Source organism: Nycticebus coucang, chromosome 1 (genome assembly GCF_027406575.1).
Source record: "Nycticebus coucang isolate mNycCou1 chromosome 1, mNycCou1.pri, whole genome shotgun sequence".
Taxonomy (NCBI): domain Eukaryota; kingdom Metazoa; phylum Chordata; class Mammalia; order Primates; family Lorisidae; genus Nycticebus; species Nycticebus coucang.
Window position 1 is genome coordinate 161213117 of NC_069780.1, and position 21026 is coordinate 161234142.

At 37.8% G+C, this 21026-nt stretch overlaps 1 protein-coding gene across 1 annotated transcript in view; it reads left to right on the top strand.

The window, feature by feature from the left end:
• Positions 1–21026, top strand: part of OXCT1 (3-oxoacid CoA-transferase 1) — a 189855-nt gene that overhangs the window by 77877 nt on the left and 90952 nt on the right. Inside the window, exons 8-13 of the mRNA XM_053591594.1 lie at positions 3234–3341; positions 5057–5171; positions 7948–8042; positions 9769–9817; positions 19820–19892; positions 20497–20572. Coding sequence (XP_053447569.1) covers positions 3234–3341; positions 5057–5171; positions 7948–8042; positions 9769–9817; positions 19820–19892; positions 20497–20572 — 516 coding nt within the window. The remainder of the gene's footprint in view (positions 1–3233; positions 3342–5056; positions 5172–7947; positions 8043–9768; positions 9818–19819; positions 19893–20496; positions 20573–21026) is intronic.

A 21026-nucleotide genomic window follows, 5' to 3' on the forward strand; every position in this document is an offset into this window, starting at 1 on the left:
CAGTTTAAAAAAAATTAAACTCTTTTCACAGATTGTCTGAAAATAAGTGTTTTCTTCTTTTGGTTTGTACCTCAAATATTTTCTTCCTTTTCTATTAACTCTGCTAACCAACTCTGAGAAAGCTTTGATTTTTGTACATTTTTAATACTGTTGAGTGTTGATATTGTTTTGACAAATGCTGCACGTGCTTTTTCTACAATATGAAAATCATTCATGTTGGGATGACAAAGAGTGGAACTGATTATGTTTAACTAGATTCTTGCTTGTCATCAGAGTTGATTTACCAGGAATTATTCATTCTCTCTAATCATTATGAAAATTATGATATAATTATCCTTGGTAATGAAGCTTTGTCTTGATTTGGTATTTTTTGCTGGAACTTTCTTTGGTGGAACCAGAAGCAAATAGTGACTGGTTATCATCAACATTTCTGATTTAAGTGAGGAATACTACTTGTTTTATTTTTATTTTTTCCATTATGTTCTTTGCTCTTGCTAAAGAGTAAGGCAGGGGGACCAATTAGCAAACTGCCGTAAAAATTCAAGCAGATCTGAAGACCTGACCTTCTGGAGTAGTATTAGGCATGGAAAACAATTCACATTATTGTCTTTGAATAGGAAGGGACAAAGGATTTCTTTAGTTTAGTATATAATGTCATAACTGCTTTTAGAGTATAGAAACTAGTTTCTTAGAATGTCCATTTTCTTTTTAAAATGCCCCTTTTGGTAGGTAGATGTCTAACTAATTTGTAGAATTTGTCATATGCCCTAGTATTTCTCAGTTTTGGAAACTACTTACTTGTTGTTTATTGCCCCTTTAAAAAAATAACATTTGTAGGCTACCCACCCCCATTATTGAAGGGAACCAACAATAGCTTGTCACCCAGAGATAACAATTATTACCCTGTTTCCCTGAATATAAGACAGTGTCTTATTTTAAGGTGTGCTCCCAAAGATGCGCCAGGTCTTATTTTCAGGGGACGTCTTATCTTTCCTGTAAGTAGGTCTTATTTTCGGAGGATGTCTTATTTTAGGGGAAACAGGGTAGCATTTCAATGTGTTTCCTTTCAGTATCTATAGATACAGAAATAATGTGTCAAAGTGCATACCCATGGATATTTATTCACTTATACAAAATCTGACATTTTTATGAAATGTGAAATTATAAGCTGTCATTAAATATGAGAACATAATATTGATTCATCATGTTTATTTTACAGTTTCCCTTTTGTTGACCATTTACGTTGTTCTCAACTCATTATGGTAAATGCTGTGGTTTATGTTTTCATAAATAAATCTTCATATGTACCCTCAGGATAATAGATGGATTATTGAAACATATTTTTAAACTGAAGAACTTTGAAGGCTTATATTGTGTAGAGATGTGAATGAGCCCTCCAGGCTGAAAGTTCCGACCAGTTGACAAGGTAGCTACCAGTGCTTAGCTGCTCAGCATTTCCCATCTCTACCTCCTCTCTATCTTGTCACCACCTCAGAGAATACTGGAGCATTGAGAGTTGTGGAGAGAAAGACACTGAGTGTGGTGGCAAAGGTCCTCTTGTCTCTCCCTACCCCATCCCCAGTGGCATCTCTACCCACGGGTTCAACTTGGATGCTAGCATGTTTCCTGACCCTTCCTTGGAATTTTCATTGGACTTTGATGAAGATCTTTTTGTTTATCAAAGAAGATAGCTTTGATCCACCATACTGGTCTTGTTTCAGCTATTTGGGAGCATTGCACAACTAGAATGTCACCTGTTATCCTGGTTGTCTTTCATCGTAGGAGGAGCCTGGTGAGGGCATATTGTAGTAGAATAGCATAGAGGGCTATTCTGGGGAGTTTATTTAATATTGGAAGACAACCAGCCTGAGCAAGATTGAGACCCTGACTCTGAAAATAGCTGGGTGTTGTGGCTGGGCACCTGTAGTCCCAGCTACTCCGGAGGCTGAGGCAAGAGAATCGCTTGAGCCCAAGAGTTTGAGGTTGCTGTGAGCTGTAACACCATGGCACTCTACCAAGGGTGAAAAAGTGAGACTCTGTCTCAAAAAAAAAAAATTTTTTTTTTTGGAAGACAAATTCAATACAGTACTCCTTGAATAAATCAGTTCATGTAAGTAATAATTATTTGGTTTAGGATACAGTATCTATTTAGTTGAATACTCACAATTTAAAATATATACATATGTGTATATAAATTGTGTGTGTGTGTATATATATATATATTTATATAAAATCTCACCAGAAACCTATTCTTTGGCCACAACAGATAATTAGTTTTTTGATCCTTGTCATAAGGAGTTTTTTCTTGTATATTGATGTAAAAATTATTTTATTTTTTAAAATAAATTCTAAAATAGTAGACTTACACGGGATGCATTTTATATTGCTATGAAATGCCCTTATTCTCTGTGAATAACTTAAATTCTATTTAACTTGAGTATTTCTAGTTAATAGTTAATATTTCCTTTTTGAAATTTCTATATCGAAATTATCTGTCTTTAAGTAAATTATTTCAGTGATTGTAATTCTATCATGATTCTAGGACGCCGACAGCAGAAATAATTAAAAACTGATACAAAGAGCATTTGTATCTATATTTAAAAAGCTCTTCAATTGACAGAGCAGATGTTTTGCAGATTTTTGTCTTTGATATGATAAATTTCCCATTAATTTTGAAAATCTGTGTTTGAGGGATGTGCTTTCAAGTTTTGCATAGTTGAGCTGCAATTTGTGAAAGTTCAAGCAGCTGTACTGACCAGCCACTTGACATATTTGTAACTGAAGCTGTTTTAGGCAAAAACTAAGTTCTGGAGTTTTATATTCTGTATTTTTGTTTTCAGACACATGTATTTGAATTTCTTCTCTTTTATGTGTCCAGAAGTTACAATATATTATACATTACAAATATGTGCACATACAAACAACAATAATTAAGTAAACGAGAAGAGGTATATATTAACCAGTGTGATGTAAGCGTTCCTAATTCTATATGAAATCAGCACGTTGTACCCCATAAATGCATTAATGTATACATGCTGTATGTGTTTATGATTTAATAAGAAAACATAGATATATGGACATATTCTCTCATATGTATATTTGCATTATATCTGACCTGTTATAGGTAGAGATGCATATACTTCACTTGTGTAAAAACAAAAAATATTCAGTTTAAGCTTCCTTAAAGCTTATCTTCCTTATCTAATTTTTTGAACAAATATTGCTTTGTCTAGGTTGAAGAAATTGTGGATATTGGCACATTTGCTCCAGAAGACATTCATATTCCTCAGATTTATGTACATCGCCTTATAAAGGGAGAAAAATATGAGAAAAGAATCGAGGTAATTGACTTAGCTTCCTTTTCAGTGTTTATGGATCTGATTACCAGAGAGATATGTCCCTGGGGCCAATCCCCATGATCAGGAATTGAGGCTGAGCAGGAGGAACTTGTTTTAGATCTTAGTAGGAGCTTCCCATGAACTTGATTGTGCCATTGTCCAGCCTGACAATGCCTGGTTTTCACAAAGTACTGTTGACAATAAGGGAAACATCCCCTTTGCCCTTGGAAGGTTTGCTGAAAAATCAAGTCACAATAAAGCAGGTTAATAAGAGGAAATCTATACAAATTTATTTTAACATATATATGTTAAAAAATATATAAGGGAACCCTCAAAACTGAAGATTCAACTCTTCATTGGGGGTTTCAGGTTTTGGGAGGGAGACAGGGAGAAACTTGAGAAGGCAGCAGAGGTTGTTTTGTGTAAGTGAAACTTCAAAGGTGTCAGGCCTCAGAGCAAATAGATGGTAAATATTTCTTTTCAGACCTTAAAAGTATTAGAAACTCAGTTAATCTTGGGGGAGATAAATCTGGCTGCATTCTCTATAGATTTCCTTCCAATAAATGACAGCTTTTTAGTGTTATTCGTATCTGTGAGACTCATGGCAGCCATGTCAAAATGTCAGAGAAATGTATTTTAAGGCAAAATATTTCTAATTTCCTTCAGTATATATCACCATATCATGTGATTCTCTAGGTCACATCTGCTAGGCTTCTGCCGCTGTCCTAATCTATGATGCATAGTTTTGCTGGCTGTCTTAGAGGGTAGAGAAGAATAATCAGGTCTTTGGTGGCTCTACCCCTGCCAGAATCTTAATGTTTGATTGTTCAGAAATGTCTGACTATCTTGAAGTAGCTTTGCACTTTCAGAATGCAGAAAGAACATCATTGGCTGTGGGCTGTGGGTAGTGGGAAGACAAGAGATTATGACAAGGAGTGGGTACATGGGTGTTCTAAGCGAAAGCATAAAGAATGATAAGCTGGCCATAATTGATATTAAGATTCAAAAAGTGTCTAAGAATCAGCAACGGAATAGAGATACAGTAGGGGACTCAGAGGACCAGAGATACCCACTACCTTGTAGACATCAAATGGAGAGACATGCTATCCAAAACCGGCATCAGGAGCCTAGGGAAAGTATGGGACCTTTGCAAACAGTAACCAGAGTCTGTGTTAAGGGTTTTATTAATAGAAGTAGTTTCTTGGCTAGTTTCTAGATAGTTCTGTGATTCCTGTGATGCACTTGTAGCAAAACCAGACTGGACCTTACAGGTGGAAATAGGCAATTGGCAGCAGCAACACCTGGTAAACACTTTCTGACAGCCCTGAAAAACAGACTCCCAAGGTCTTTGTCTTTCTTCTGGCCAATCCCTGAGTACCTGAGGGGAATTCAGGTGCAGGAGTTAAAAGTAACAATAGTAGCAGGCAGGAGTTAAAAGTAACAGTAGTAGGAGGCAGTGTGATAAGAACAGGGTATGATTTGCTTCAAACAGAACAGGCATATCTTCCCCAAACTAATCTATGTGAGTGCTTTCATTTACTCCCTAAAGAATTATTTCTGTCATTAAGTGTTACATGTGTTTTATATATTGCAGATTGGTCTCAATAGTAATGGGAGAGTGTTAGTTATTTTTTTCCAGTAAAATCTTATATTTTGGTAATGCTAAAATACAAAGCATGCCTTCATTCATGAATAATGTATTTCTGTTTATTTTGAAGCGTTTATCAATCCGGAAAGATGGAGATGGAAAAGCCAAATCTGGGAAGCCTGGAGGTGATGTAAGGGAACGTATCATCAAGCGGGCAGCTCTTGAGTTTGAGGATGGCATGTATGGTATCCTTTGTCGTTTTGAGACTGAGCAAAGACATAGCTTTTGACGCCCCATATTGGTCAGGCTATTGGCCTTCTGTGTAGTGACTGATGTCTAATCCATGGTAACTTCTAAAGCTGTTGATCAATTTTTTCTTCAAAATTTGTAATATAACTCAAAGATGTCAAGATATATAAAATTGGGATCATAATCTGTTTGCCTTTTTGAAATAAAATGGAACCAAAATTTTGTTTATCTATTTTCTAATATGCAATGATTTCAGAGCAATTTAGCGTTTAACTAGAGGTTATTAGGAAACTGAAGATAAAGGTTTCAAATCTCAGAATTATTATGGATAACGTATGCTGTCTGTTTTCTCTATATTTTGACATTTGTATTCTCATTGAAACATAAAATCCAACTTCTTAATGATCTTCTGATTCTCTTGGCAAAGATCCCATGAATATACCCTTTTATTGTCTAATGTTTTGTAAGGATAGTCAACAAATGATTCAAATTCTGCTTTAGGTACTTTATCAAAAAAGAGGCAGGACATTAATTTAGTACAGTTAGTATTTGGATTTTGAATGCATTTAAATAACTGAGTCTGTTTCTCATTTTGCTAGTTTTCAAAGAAAGAAAAAAATACAAATTGCATATAATAAAATAAATGTTTGTTGGCTGGTAGATACAGTGATGTCCTACTTAAGGACATGGGTCAGGAAGAATTATAAACATAGCAAGTGTTTCCATTCTTTGAGCTTCTCTAGTCCCTGAGTATCAGACTGTGATGTTGACTAGAATACCTGCTTTTCCCTTTTCTTTTTACCTCCTCCTTATTTTTCTTTATTTCTCAATTTATCCCTGGTGTTATGGTCAGAATTCACATGGGAGAAAAGAATATCATGTTCCGTCTATTCCACCTCTTGTGTCAGCAAGATGGGGAATCAGCCAACTTGACTTAGTAGGGGAAAGTTAGTCCCTGAGCTTTCCTCCCAAGCCAGCCTTACACTGATGCTGAAATACTGACTGCGACACCGATTTTTGGAATATGATGATTTCTAGGTGTTCTTTATTCACTGATACAGTATTGCCTATGAAAAATATTTGCAAGTCAATTCATATAAATGGCTTTTTCTCATCACCTCTCTTTTTCAACCCAGAATACGTAGACCTTTATCTCCCAGACTTACTCAAAAGTTTTAAAGAATGAGAAAATGACAGAATATGATGAAGGAGTTGACGTATAAGGTCTATAATTTTGATTGCTCTTACCTAAAAATACCTGCTCATAACAGAATCTCTCAATGTGTTCTGTGCATCACTGTGAGAAATGAAATACAATGATATTATACCTGTAGTACCCTGTGATTTGCTAAAAGATGAACTAAATAGCTATCATCATAGCTTCATAGACTGTGTCCACAGTGATCTGGGTCACTGAGTTGTCTTGTTGGCCTTGGTAGTTTATAATATGACATCATATAGAAACTATTTTTTTCTGGGCTTGATTGATAAAAATTTCACTGTTATTAGAATCTCATCAGCACATCATTCTTTATACTAATTCTGGTGAGGCCTTTTGTTTTTAGCAGGCAGAATTTTCGGGCAGTGTAAGGATCTCTGATATGGCAGCCTGCCTGCATTGAGAAGCAGGATTGAACTCACACCATTGTATAGGAATCAGGGTTGATCCTGTTTTCATCACGTAAGGAAAAAGATTCAACAGTCTCAGTTAGCTCTGTTTTTTTTTTTGCAGTTTTGGCCGGGGCTGGGTTTGAACCCGCCACCTCTGACATATGGGGCTGGCGCCCTACTCCTTTGAGCCACAGGCACCACCCTCAGTTAGCTCTTTGATGACTTAACACAGCTACTTTATATACTGCTTCAGTTGTATTTGCTAAAACTTAATTCCCTCCCTCCCTTTTTATGTCTCAGAGAAAATTCAGTTACCAATGAATGCTGCCACAGAGATCCAAAGGAGCTGCTAAATTTTTAAGCAAGCATTCTGGTACTGTCAGAAAACTTTTCTAAAAACTTAAAAATGGGGACCATGTGTGGTGCTAATAATATTAGCACTTTGGGAGGCTGAGGCTGGAGGACTTCTTGAGACCAGGAGTTATAAATCAACCTGAGCAATATAGTAATACCTTTTCTCTACTAAAACCACAAAAATTAGCCTCCTGTTGTAGTAAGCACCTGTAGTTTCAACTATTTGGAAGGCTGAGGCAGGAGGATCTCTTGACTACTGGAGTTTGAGACTGCAGTGAATTATGGTGACACACTGCTCTGTAGTCCAGGCAACAGAGCAAACCCTGTCACAAAAAAAGGAAAAAGTGACCTGATTTATTTATTAAATAAGATGACAAATATTAAATCATCTTTGTTTTTACTCTGAGTTTTGAATATTGAAAATCATTTTTTAAACAAAGTTCAAGTCATGTTTAATAATACATCAGTCATAATACGTCAGTCCGAAGTTGCTGAGTACATTAATGAAAATAAAATTGTCTTACATTTTTGCTAAAATGGTCTCTTGGCTAGCTTCTGAAGGTAACACTTTGATATCTTGACAGAAGAGCATATTAGTATTATTGAAAAATCTGTGAGATTCTCTTTTGGAAAAATCACAAAATAATGCTCAGAGCATGAATGAAGAATATGTATATAATCATTTGTTACATCCAGAACATATTCCCTTTAAAGAAAGTTTCTGTTCAAATTTATCCATGTGGGAGGTTTGTAGTGCTCTCTCTCTCTACCTTTAATATGCTAGGCCTTAACATCTTTTTTCTCCAGCTAATTTGGGCATAGGAATCCCTCTTCTGGCCAGCAATTTTATTAGCCCAGATATGACTGTTCATCTTCAAAGTGAAAATGGAGTCCTGGGTTTGGTAAGATGGAAATAAAGTTTTCTTTATCAAATCTTAATGAAGAACAAGAGATTTCATATAGTATGTAAAACCTTCTGATAACAGAGTTGTTAGCTTAATGTTCCCAACCTTACTTTTCTCTCTTTTTACTTTTATACTCATAATAAAATATTTAACTTTTTTTCTGGAGACAGTGTTAATTGCGAGCTTGTGGTGTTGGTATTGTGGTTATTTCCTGATGATGGGAGCTTTCTGACTGTTCCATCCAGTCAGTCTGTCAGCTTCCATCTCCCATATTGTTCTGGTTTTGGAAAGACCTCATGATTCCCTGTTTCCTTAACTATTTCTTACTCTTTGTGGTTGAACAAGATAACAAAAGTTCTTAACAATTCTGTGTTAGATAAAAATCAGGCTGAGAATGAGAAACTGAAGCGTAAGGTTTCTACTTTCAGACAAGACATTTTTTGACAGTTGATTACCTCAGAAAGTCTTAGAAATCCTCATCTCATCCTCCTTTTGAGGTTGTCCTCTGTCCCAAAGTGTAGGATTTTCTCTTTTTCAAGATTAACCTTCCAGATGAGCTCAATGTTCTTGTAGAATTAGGCCATATTTTTAATTCAATATTTTAATAGGAACTATTTTTGCTTCTCAGATGATAATTTTAATTTAATTATCAACTATGGCATTGATTATTTATGTTTTACTGATTTATAATGTTCCTGAATCATTTATTGTTTCTCAGTAGATCTTAACCATTAATGTAATGGAAATTGTATATATGGAAATTTTATACCCAGTATTTAAAGTATGCATAAATAATGACAAATAGTTGATACAGACTGATTGAGGCAATAATCATGACATTTTCAAAGATACAAAAATGACATGTATCTGGATAAAAACAGATTCATACTGAAGTCAAAGACAGACTTGAATTTTTAAGGTACTTAGTGATTATCCTAGAGTGATCAGCTCCCTGATTGTGAAGATAAGACAAATAAGTGTATGTGAATTCTCCATGGTCAGTGTTTAAAAAAAATTTTATGTAGTTCTAAAACCTTAGTTGCCAATTCAGTTTATTTATAGGATAAATTTTTGTTTCCTCTTTAGAAAGGCTGTAAAAATTTCACAGCCAGTATTTCCTCATTCTTGGATCCATCTTATGCCTTTTACTTTTCCCTATTTCCTTTTCCTCCCTTTTTCTTCAATATGCTTTAGATTATGAAACTACTTGCCCTATTCAAATAGGTAGAATTGCCTTATAAAAGTACACACAAAACTGAGCAAAGACAACATGAGGACAGAAGTATATCAAAGCTTAGACATAATGAGAGGTAAGGTTATGCCCCCAAATTCAGGCTTTTGGGTGTTTCACATCCCAAAGTTGAAACTTTGTCTGCGCAGGTCTTTCTAGTGAAATAATGCAGTGAAAAAGGTTGGTGACTAACATTGGCTGCATAGTGGGTACTAAATAACTCCTCTTGCTTAATTGGCCTGTATTTCTAATAGTATAATTTTTCTTTCAAATGAGTCATTTTTAGAAAATATTTTTTACTTGCCCAATTATAACTATTAGTATAGAAAAGACTAATTAATATGAAAAACAGAGTCCCGAGCACGTCAGAATTATTTTTAAAAGGTTCCCCTTTTAAAAGCCTTTGGTTGATAACATCGTAGGATTTTAATTTTACTGTGTGATTCAGTGAGAATCCTCTTTTGCTAATTGAGTGTGTGTTGTGTTTGACAGGGTCCATATCCACTACAACATGAAGCTGATGCAGATCTAATTAATGCAGGTAAATTCACTTAGCACATTTCTAGTGTTTCTGTGCTGTTAATTCAGTTCTGTGCCAAATAGTAGCCAGGATTTGGACTCGATTCTTTGTCTTTTCCTGCAGAGTATTTACTATATTTATCTTTGAGGAGGGAAGATTGGCCTTTCTAGATGCTGGTGGAGGTCCCCTCTCATTCAAGGATGACAAAGATAAAGGAGGAAATGCGGGTGGAGGAGTATTTAATGGAAAGGCTTTGGTGGGTGAGTCGGTCAGGGTCCTGCCCACAGACAGAGACCACTCTCAGATGAGGTAACTGAAGAGAGTTAAAGCACGAGACAATTTACAAGGGTGTGGACAGGATTGAGAGAAACCAAGAAAGGATGGTACAGTCCCACTGGGAGTTAACATCACCCCTTGGACTTGAGGGACAGTGGTAGGAGAGGGTCACCAAGGGAACTATGGCCTTTGGGTGAGGAACACATCTAACTTGGAGCAGCTTGGGTCTCCTGCTTGTGCCTCCCACTAGCCAATCCCAAGTCTAAATAGGTCAGCCTTCTCAGGATGGAGAAGGGTGGGAATAGATCCATAGTGGTAGATGGAAAAGATCTGATAGACCGGGGTTTTCATTGTAGGTGATTCTTTGCTGTCGACTGAGTAAAGCCACTCTTCGCTGGAGTGGGAGAGCAGCCTCCAAAGTACAAGGGTGCTTCAGGAGGCACCCTGACACTAAGTACAACCCAGGGACAGGAGCAGTAGTTTCTTTCACCCTTTCTTCCCACACGCACATGCTTCGCCTTTTCTTTGACTGCCATATACAGTCACATATCTTAGAGGCCACAGGGGGAATAACAGGTCAGGCCTTTTGGGCATCATCACTACCTGTGCTTGGGGCAACACTGTCACCATGTTGGGACTGTGGATCATCTCTGGGGGGAAGGTGCCCACAAGAAGCTAATTTTTAAGTTCTAGCATGACTTTCTGCACCCTTCTTTTATTCTTACTCATTCTGCCCCTGCAGAAGTTTTATTCTTACTTTGCATTCAAAAATAGTATATGTAAATCTCAGAAGAGAAGTAATAAGAGCTGAACATAAAGGCCAGCTGCCAAGTAGAATTGATGTTTGATACTTGGAAATTTTGGAAGTAAAACAGCTTCTGGTTGAATAGTTGAATTAGTTAACATGACTCAACTCTGAAAGGCCCACTGTGATAAAGCAATGACATTTAACCAAGTCTGTAATTTAATTGTACTGTACCCTTTAGCAATAGCTCATTGATCTGTGAAAATATTTGCTGCTTGGTTTAATTAATTTATGATGTTAGGGAGTTATTTGCAAAATGAATAACTCCATTTTCCAAATTTTAGGCTTGAGTCCATAAAACCCACTTTCCTTGGAAAAGTAGTTAATCTTTTTTTTTTTTTTTGTAGGTAAATGTACCTTTATTTACAAATTATTTATTATAAAATTTTACAAAATATTTACAAACTATCCTCCCCATGTTGGCCACCTCTTCCTACACACCCCAGGACTCTTCTCCACTCCTAGCGAACACAGTACAAGGTACCTGTGCTGGAGTTTTCTCCTGCATGGTGACTTTTGGGACACCCTGAGTGGCAATGCCACTCGCCTCTGCTTTTGTACCTTTGGCATGTTCCTCTCGTGCCTGTTGCTCTCTTAGTTCTGAATTATAATGATGTGTTTCTTCAATTCAAAGATGTGATTGTGGGGCATCATTCACTGACCTCATTCCATCCAAACGCAGGTAAAAATGCGGTACTGACATTGCCTCGTTTTTGCCTCTGGTGTGGGACAGCTCGAAAAGAGCAAAGGCGATAAGGACAAGACCCAAAACAGAGCAGAAAACCCTGATGATTTGCAGCAGGAAGATGGAAGGTGCAGGTCATGTGATGGTGCAGTTCATGTAAAATGTTAGAACTTTTACAAACATTCACAAACATTAGGAAAGTGACAGAAATGAAGTGTTCTGCTCAGCTTTTCTCTTCTTTCCTTTTTCCTACCATCCTGCTTTCCTCAGTCTTGCTCATGGCCACAAATGGCAACTTCCTTCCTCCAGTCGCTCAGGAAGTGTGGAATCATCTTTGATTCCTTTCTCCATCTCAAACCCTCTAGTAGGTGAGCAAATGCCACCAGCTCTGCCTTCACAGCCTGACCAGAGTCTGGCCGACTCCCCCAGGAGCACGGCCGCCACCCTTTGCCCGGCCACGGTCGTCCAGCTGCTCTTGGCACTTCCTTGCTTGTTGTCCTTGGATCTATTTTCTTTCTTTCTTTTTTTTTTTTTTATTGTTGGGGATTCATTGAGGGTACAATAAGCCAGGTTACACTGATTGCAATTGTTAGGTAAAGTCCCTCTTGCAATCATGTCTTGCCCCCATAAAGTGTGACACACACCAAGGCCCCACCCGCCTCCCTCCGTCCCTCTTTCTGCTCCCCCCCATAACCTTAATTGTCATTAATTGTCCTCATATCAAAATAGTTAATCTTTTTAATGTAGTTAGACAGTAGGTTTTCTGATTCCACTTACCTTAAAAGTGGCACAGTCCTAATGAAGCCACCAGTTTTATATTTCAACGTCTGAAGTAACATGTATAATCTTAAACAACTTTGTATAAGAATAATTCATTGCTTATGGGAAGCTAAGCTTTAAATCAGTTTAATAATAATGTAACTCGTTCATTGAAGTGCTTTTTTTTTTTTTTTTATTAAATCATAGCTGTGTACATTAATGTGATCCTGGGGCAGCATACCCTGGTTTCATAGACGGTTTGACACATTTTCATCACACTGGTTAACATAGCCTTCCTGGCATTTTCTTAGTTATTGTGCTAAGACATTTACATTCCACATTTACTAAGTTTCACATATACCCTTGTAAGATGCACCCCAGGTGTAATCCCACCAATCTCCCTTCCTCTGCCCATGTCCCCCCTTCCTCCCCTCCCTTTCCCCCTTCCCCCTATTCTTAGATTATAACTGGGTTATAGCTTTCATGTGAAAGCCATAAATTAGTTTCATAGTAGGGCTGAGTACATTGGATACTTTTTCTTCCATTCTTGGGATACTTTACTAAGAAGAATATGTTCCAGCTCCATCCATGTAAACATGAAAGAGGTAAAGTCTCCATCTTTCTTTAAGGCTGCATAACATTCCATGGTGTACATATACCACAATTTATTAATCCATTCATGGATCGATGGGCACTTGGGCTTTTTCCATGACTTAGCAATTATGAATTGGGCTGCAATAAACATTCTGGTACAAATATCTTTGTTATGATGTGATTTGTGGTCTTCTGGGTATATGCCTAGTAGAGGAATTATAGGATTGAATGGCAGATCTATTTTTAGATCTCTAAGTGTCCTCCAAACATCTTTCCAAAAGGAATGTATTAATTCGCATTCCCACCAGCAGTGTAGAAGTGTTCCTTTTTCTCCACATCCATGCCACATCTCTGGTCTTGGGATTTTGTGATAGAGGCTAGTCTCACTGGAGTTAGATGATATCTCAAAGTAGTTTTGATTTGCATTTCTCTGATGATTAAAGATGATGAGCACTTTTTCACATGTCTGTACGCCGTGCACCTGTCTTCTTCAGAGAAGTTTCTCTTCAAGTCCCTTGCCCAGCCTGCGATGGGATCCCTTGTTCTTTTCTTGCTTATACGTTTGAGTTCTGTATGGATTCTGCTTATTAAACCTTTGTCAGAGACATTACCTGCAAATATCTTCTCCCATTCTGAGGGCTGTTTGCTTGCTTTACTTATTATGTTCTTGGCTGTGCAGAAGCTTTTTAGTTTGATCAGGTCCCAGTAGTGTATTTTTGAAGCTGCTTCAAAAATACACTACTGGGACCCGGGTGGGGGGGGTGTCCTCCTCATAAAATACTCGCCCAGACCGATTTCTTCAAGGGTTTTCCCTGCACTCTCTTCTAGTATTTTTATAGTTTCGTGTCTTAAGTTTAAATCTTTGATCCAGTGAGAGTCTATCTTAGTTAATGGTGAAAGGTGTGGGTCCAGTTTCAGTCTTCTGCAGGTTACCAGCCAGTTCACGCAGCACCATTTGTTAAATAGGGAATCTTTTCCCCATTGAATGTTTTTAATTGGCTTGTCAAAGATTAAATAACGGTAAGTAGCTGGATTCATCTCTTGGTTCTCTATTCTGTTCCAGACATCTACTTCTCTGTTTTTGTGCCAGTACCATGCTGTTTTGATCACTATCGATTTGTAGTATAGTCTGAGGTCTGGTAGCGTGATTCCTCCTGGTTTGTTTTTATTTCTGAGTAATGTCTTGGCTATTCGAGGTTTTTTCTGATTCCATATAAAACAAAGTATTGTTTTTTCAAGATCTTTAAAATCTGACAGTGGAACTTGAATAGGGATTGCGTTAAAATTATATATTGCTTTGGGAAGTATGGACATTTTAACAATGTTAATTCTTCCCAGCCATGAGCATGGTATGTTTTTCCATTTGTTAACATTTTCAGCTATTTCTTTTCTTAGAGTTTCATAGTTCTCTTTATAGAGATCTTTCACGTCCTTTGTTAGATAAACTCCCAAATATTTCATCTTCTTTGGCACTACTGTGAATGGGATAGAGTCCTTAACTGTTTTTTCAACTTGGCTATTGTTGGTATATATAAAGGCTACCAATTTATGAATGTTGATTTTGTAACCTGAGACACTGCTGTATTCCTTGATCACTTCTAAGAGTTTTGTAGTAGAATCCCTGGTGTTTTCCATATATACAATCATATCATCGGCGAAGAGCGAAAGTTTGATCTTTTCTGACCCTATATGGATACCCTTGATGGCCTTTTCTTCCCTAATTCATTGAAGTTCTTTATGGGACTTTTGATGCTTCTGATTTTGAGATTGTGTAAATTCTTTGAGGTAGAGATGTGAGAGTATAAATTGGTGGTTTATTCAACTCCTCAAACTTCCTGAAAAATCAGACCATTTCTTGTGTTAATTTGAAAATATTTTTATGGAGATTCCTTTGAATGAATACAGAGAGTTTATCATTTGGGGTATAACTGATGTATTAAAATTTAAAAATAATAATGGAACTATTTCTAAGGATCCTATTCTTTATATAATAGTCTTATAAGTTTATGTAAAAATGAATTACCACTTATACACAATTATATGCTTAGAGTGTACTTTGTCACATTCAGTATACTATTGAAACTTCAAGTGAAACTTTGTTATACAGATTGGGAAACTGAGGGCCAGAAAAGAGAAGTGATGTGTTCAAGATAACATAGCTGTGAACTGAAGTGAATTCACACAGTCTTTTATCTTTGAGCCCTTTTCTGTATATACTGAGCTATAACTGGTGATAACCTGACTTTTACAAAGGTGCAGACAGTATTACTTGGGACATTTCCGAGGTCCCATGAAGATCTAGGCTTCAACCTGCAGTAACCCAGAGCAGTTATTAAATCTTTAAGTCTTGGGCGGCGCCTGTGGCTCAAGGAGTAGGGCGCTGGTCCCATATGCCAGAGGTGGTGGGTTCAAACGTAGCCCCAGCCAAAATTCAAAAAAAAAAAAAAAAACTTTAAGTCTTACGTTTTTCCTTTTATATTAGTATGTATTTTGCATCCTTCTCTTTGTTAATATTGTTTTCTTTCTTTCTGTCTTTCTTTTTTGGAGACAGAGTCTCACCCTGTCGTCCTGTATAGAATTCCATGGCATTATATAGCTCACAGCAACCTTAAACTCTTAGACTCAAACGATCCTCTTGCCTCAGTTTTTCTGTTTTTTAATAGAGAAGGAGTCTCACTCTTGCTTAGGCTGGTGTTACACTCCTGAGCTCAGGCAATCCACCCACCTTGGCCTCCCAAAGTGCTAAGATTACAGCTGTGCGCCACCAATTACCATCTTAACCTCATGGGCTATAAAGATCCCTGGCTTCCTGCCAGGTACTGTCTACAGTATTGATTTTCTGTGGATTGGGGATGGGGTGTGGGTTTGCTTCCCAGGGCTCATTTGGCAATGTCTAGAGACGGTTTTGATTGTCACACCTGGGGGAAGAGGGCTATTTGCATCTAGTGGGTAGTGCCAGGGAAGCAGCTGACCATCCCACAATAACCACTGCAGCCCCCATGAAGAGTTATCCAGCCCCAAAGTCACTAGTGTCAAGGAGGTGAAACCCTGCTCTAGAGGTGTGTGTACCATATCTGAAGAAGCACAGGCCTGCAGTGATTTGTGAAGTACAAATAGCACAGCATTCTAGACCTCTCTGACAGTTGCAAACAACTGTTTTGGCTTTATCCTTCACGATGTCCTGGTGTTCTGGGTGTATTCTGATCAGGGCCTATCCTTTCCTCCCTGGGCGCCTTTGCTCTTACTATTCCTTTTGCCAGACTTTTGTTCTGCCTTCCTTTTTCATCCTCATCTCCTTGGTAATTTCCTACCATGATGCACTATGCTTGTTCTTCAAGTCCCAGCTCATTTGTCCTCTCCAAACGTTCTGCAATTCAGAAATGCTCTTCTCCTGAATCACAGTGTTCTCTCTTGTAAGTGTACCACATTTTGCCTTGTAATTATTTGTCTACATTTACGTTTCTTACTGGATATTAAGTGCCTTTTTCTTGGGGCAGTGGTTCTCCAAGTGTGGTCCTCAGGCCTGTAGTATCAGCATCACCAGGAACATTTTAGAAAGGAAATGCTTAGCTGCTGAATTAGGAACTCTGGGGGTTGAGTCTGCATTTTTATAAGTCCTTTGTGTGATTTTAATGAGTATTAAAGTCTGAGAACCACTAGTTTAGGGCAGCTGAATTTTGTTTATAACATTGCTTAAGACACATAGTAGATATTCATACTGAGTGAATAAGTGTTGAATCATGAGCCAAGGGGCTCAGTGACTATGAAATCAAGTAACTGTTTTGCCCAAATGCCATGAACAGGTGCAGATACCTATACACAGAAAAATTGGAGGAGAAAAGTCAATAAAGAATAGCCAAATAAGAAAGCTGTCTTTCTCTATATTGATATCTTATTTTTTATATGATTTTTGACCAAATTTGGACATTGCATTATGAAAAGCATCAATTCAACTTTGATATTTATTTTTGTTTAGTATTGGTTGTTTAAAAATGCCGAAAATTAGCCTTGGTTCAAAAGAATGTAATTTATAAGGTGCTAGACTATATTAGCAGAAGCTGATAACTTTTTTCCATGAGAGTTGTCTGGGGTCTTTAATAAAACTGTGGCTTATAAATCGTATAGGGAAAGCCAAAGCTCTTCGATTGATCGATTTCCTATAAAGTGGTAAATGTTGAATGCCTTCTGTGTACTACCAGGGGAGACTGCCCATTAGCAGTTATTGTGAGTTAGCCCTAAAAAGCAAAAAGTTGGGATTTTTATGTTTTTCCCCCGTTTTTGTCAGATTCTTCCTCAACTGTCCACTTCACAGAATTGGTGAAGATCTGAATTTGCTGGACATAAAAGTTGCGTTAGAATAAGGTTTAATTCTGTTATTCTTGTCATAAAGCCTAGAGCCCATGCAGGCTGGCAGTATAACCCCAGCATAAAAGTGAATTGCTCGGCTCTGTGGCGTTTATCCCTAGAGGGACAAGGCATTCGCTTCTGTTCTAAGTAGGTTTGGAGAGAGGAACAGTAAAAATGACAGTAATAAAAGCTGATGTTTATGGAGCCCTTTTTCTGTGCCAGGCACTAGAGTAAGGACTTTACATGCATCATCTCGCTTAATCCACTAAGTCCTTTCTGCTTTCTACAACCCCTACCATCCCTACCAGAAAGTATTTTCTATAGCTTTTCAGTTTTATAGTACTTTCAAAAATATGAAAATGTTTCCACCATTTAGAATCAAACTCCCTTGGGGAATAAATATTTCAGCGTGATATAAATAGGCTCATTCTTTTTCCATACTCAAGTTTTTGTGGAGGGGGGATATTGAGGGAAAAGTTAACTTTCAGGAAAGACTGGAGAAGCTGAGGGCATAGCTATGTCGCACAGCTGGGGATGGTCAGACTGTGGTCCTGCTATGCCAGAGAGCTTTTTTCTGGTTTGGTCTTGGAATCACAGCTTTTCTTTCCCTTCTTTTTGTGTGACTCATTACACAGGGACAATGCATTGGGGGTGTTCTCAGACAGTTCACTTATCTTTGACAAAGTGGTGTGGTACCGCTTTCCCGGTTGAGAGCAGAAGCTGTTCCCAGGCACCTGAAACTCCTGATAGACAGGAAACAGATCACAAGACAAAAACAGCTTGGATGTGGGTCAGGTGGTATTATTATGATCTTTTCCAGCTTCAAACTTTCTTTTTGTTTGAGACAGAGTCTCACTTAGTTGCCCTTGGTAGAGTGCTGTGGTGTCATAGCTCACAGCAACCTCAAACTCTTGGGCTTAAGCGATTCTCTTGCCTCAGCCTCCCAAGTAGCTGGGACTACAGGCGCCTGCCACAACGCCTGACTATTTTTAGAGACGGGGGTCTTGCTCTGGCTCAGGCTGGTCTCAAACCCATGAGCTCAGACAATGCACTGGCCTTGGCGCCCCAGAGTGCTGGGATTACAGGCATGAGCTACGACTCCCGGCTTCCTGTTTAGAACTTTTATTATGAGATGTAAGTTTTGTGAGAGGTCCTTCCAAGAGGACCTTTTAGAAGCTAACATCAGATATGTTGGCCAGTATTAACTGTGTCATTCTCTGATTTTTATCAAAACCATATAGTATTAATAGAAGCTTATAGGAGCGAAAGAGTAAAGATGAGCCGGAGAGAGGCAAAAAGAAAGGGAGAGAGAGATGAGGAGGGTTCAGACCAAATGATATTAAGGAATTAGGTGGGTCCTTCTGTAATATTTATTATTTTTGGATTTTTATTAATTTGTTTAGTTATCGCTTTTTGTTTGTGTGTGTATGTGTGTGTGTTTAAGACAGTATCTTGCTTTGTTGCTCAGGCTAGAGTGCAGTGACATCATGATAACTCACTGCACCTTCAAACTCCTGGGCTCAAGCAATCCTCCTGCCTCAGCCTCCTGAGTAGCTCGGACTACAGGTGCACACCACCACACCCAACTGATTTTTTTATTTTTTGTAAAGACAAGTCTTTTTATGTTTATCAGTTTGATCTTGAACTCCTGGCCTCCAGCATTCTTCAAGCTTCTAAAGTGCTGGGATTATAGGCATGAGCCATTCATTGTACCTGGCTTATTTATTTTATCTCCCCCCCCCAGCTTTATATAATGGACCAATAAAAATTATTTATGTTCAGGGTATACAACGTGATGATCTGTTATATGTATAATTGTGAAATGATTACCTCGATCAGGTTAATAAACACATTGTTTATCACCTCACATTGTTACCTTTCTGTGTGTGTGTGTGTGTGTGTGTATGTGTGTGGGTATGTGGGGGTGTGTGTGTGATGAGAACACCTAAGACCTACTCTCTTTGCAAATTTCAATATTGTTAACTATGACCACCATGCTGAACGTTAGTTCATCAGAACTTATGTTGTGATGCAAAGTTATTCATTGGTTTAAAAAAAAAAAAAAACCTGAGGGGCATCTCCTGTGTCATTCTTTTCAAAATGCATTTCTCTTCTTAATGTTCATGTTTATTCCACAGTCTCTTCGGCCACATAACTTATTAATTCTGACAGGTGTCACCCCAGAACTCCATTCTCCTCATTCCTATTAGTATTTAACAGTGACTTTTGAAGGGAATGGCATTCATGAGAGGTTGGACAGGTGTAGGCCACAGAGGGGTACATTGCCTGTAAAGAATCTCCAAACAATAATACAACTATGTTGATGTACTTCTTGTTATCAGTGTGCAGGCACACTACTGAATAGAGGCAGGACTGCTGGCCACAGTACCATAGGCCAGGATGGACAGTCCTAGTGTGTTCCCTCACCCCCGTGCTATGTAAAGGGAGCTTAAATTTTTTGGAAACGGAGAAGGTGTAGACTTCTCTGTCCGCTATGGTACTGTTAGAAATCTAATAGCCTTTTCTTCCTTTATTTTTTCTTTGTGTGTGTGTTTAGGCAAGGAAACAGTTACTATTCTTCCAGGAGCCTCTTTTTTCTCCAGCGATGAATCATTTGCAATGATTAGAGGGTATGTAATAACAGAGCCCCTCGTGTTTCACACGGTGTGGAATGAGCTGAGTCATCCTCTGAGTGTTAGCAAGGCTCTGAAACACAGCCACATGTCCCAGCCAGAAAACTATCACAGGCTTGTTTGGCTGCAAGAAGATGTGGAATTATTCACATTGAATGTTGAACATTGAAATATCCAGCCCGCTATTATGAAAAGAACCCTCACAGTGGAAAATATACCTCTGTGCCAACTAGACTGCAGGAAACATTTCTAGGGTCCTTTCTGAGGATCCTACCATTTTCTTCAAACTGTGTTCACTTTCTAGCTAATGCTTGTCTTCAAGTCAAGCCACATTTTGCCTCACTGAAGAAACAATCTCTGTGCACACCTGTGTTTAATTTGTTTTTGGAGTCAATATGAGCTATATTAAAAAAGCTTTATGGTTATTTCTTTGCATCAGCTTGGAACTGTTCTATTTGGAAATTAGTTGTGAGATAGGGGAAGCAAGTAGATTTTGGGGGTGGGAAATTATTTTAATTGCTGACAGTATTATTTGATTGCTGGCAAGCAAAGGGGACAAAAAGCTATGAGGCTTATGCTTTTACCTCTTTTTCTTTTTCAGAGGACATGTCAATCTCACAATGCTAGGAGCAATGCAGGTTTCCAAATATGGTGACCTGGCTAACTGGATGATTCCTGTAAGTAGATATATATATATTTTTTTTATCTGAATTACTCTTGGATTAGCATAATTATTTTTGAAATATTAAGAAAATATCTCATCCAGTTGCTATGAGAGCAACATAATTATTCAAAAAAATGAGGAAATATTTTAATATGTATTTCTTGTTTGAATCAAGTTTTAATTATGCAAGCACTGAAGAGTATTCAGCTTTTCCAGTTTACTAAAATACAGGCAGGGGTCAGGGCCAAAGCGACACTTCCCTTAGACTACCAGATAGTTGGGGAAGATAAAAAATTAGATGGGTTAATTATACTCTGATAAAGGTAGGAAATGCAAATATTTGTCATAACTAAAGTTTTAAACTAGAACAATTAAGTTAAATAATTTTGTTAATTCTATTTTCTTATTCACAGAAATTGAAATCTTCTCTTCATTGGTCATATGATCCCATAAATAATTACATTGTT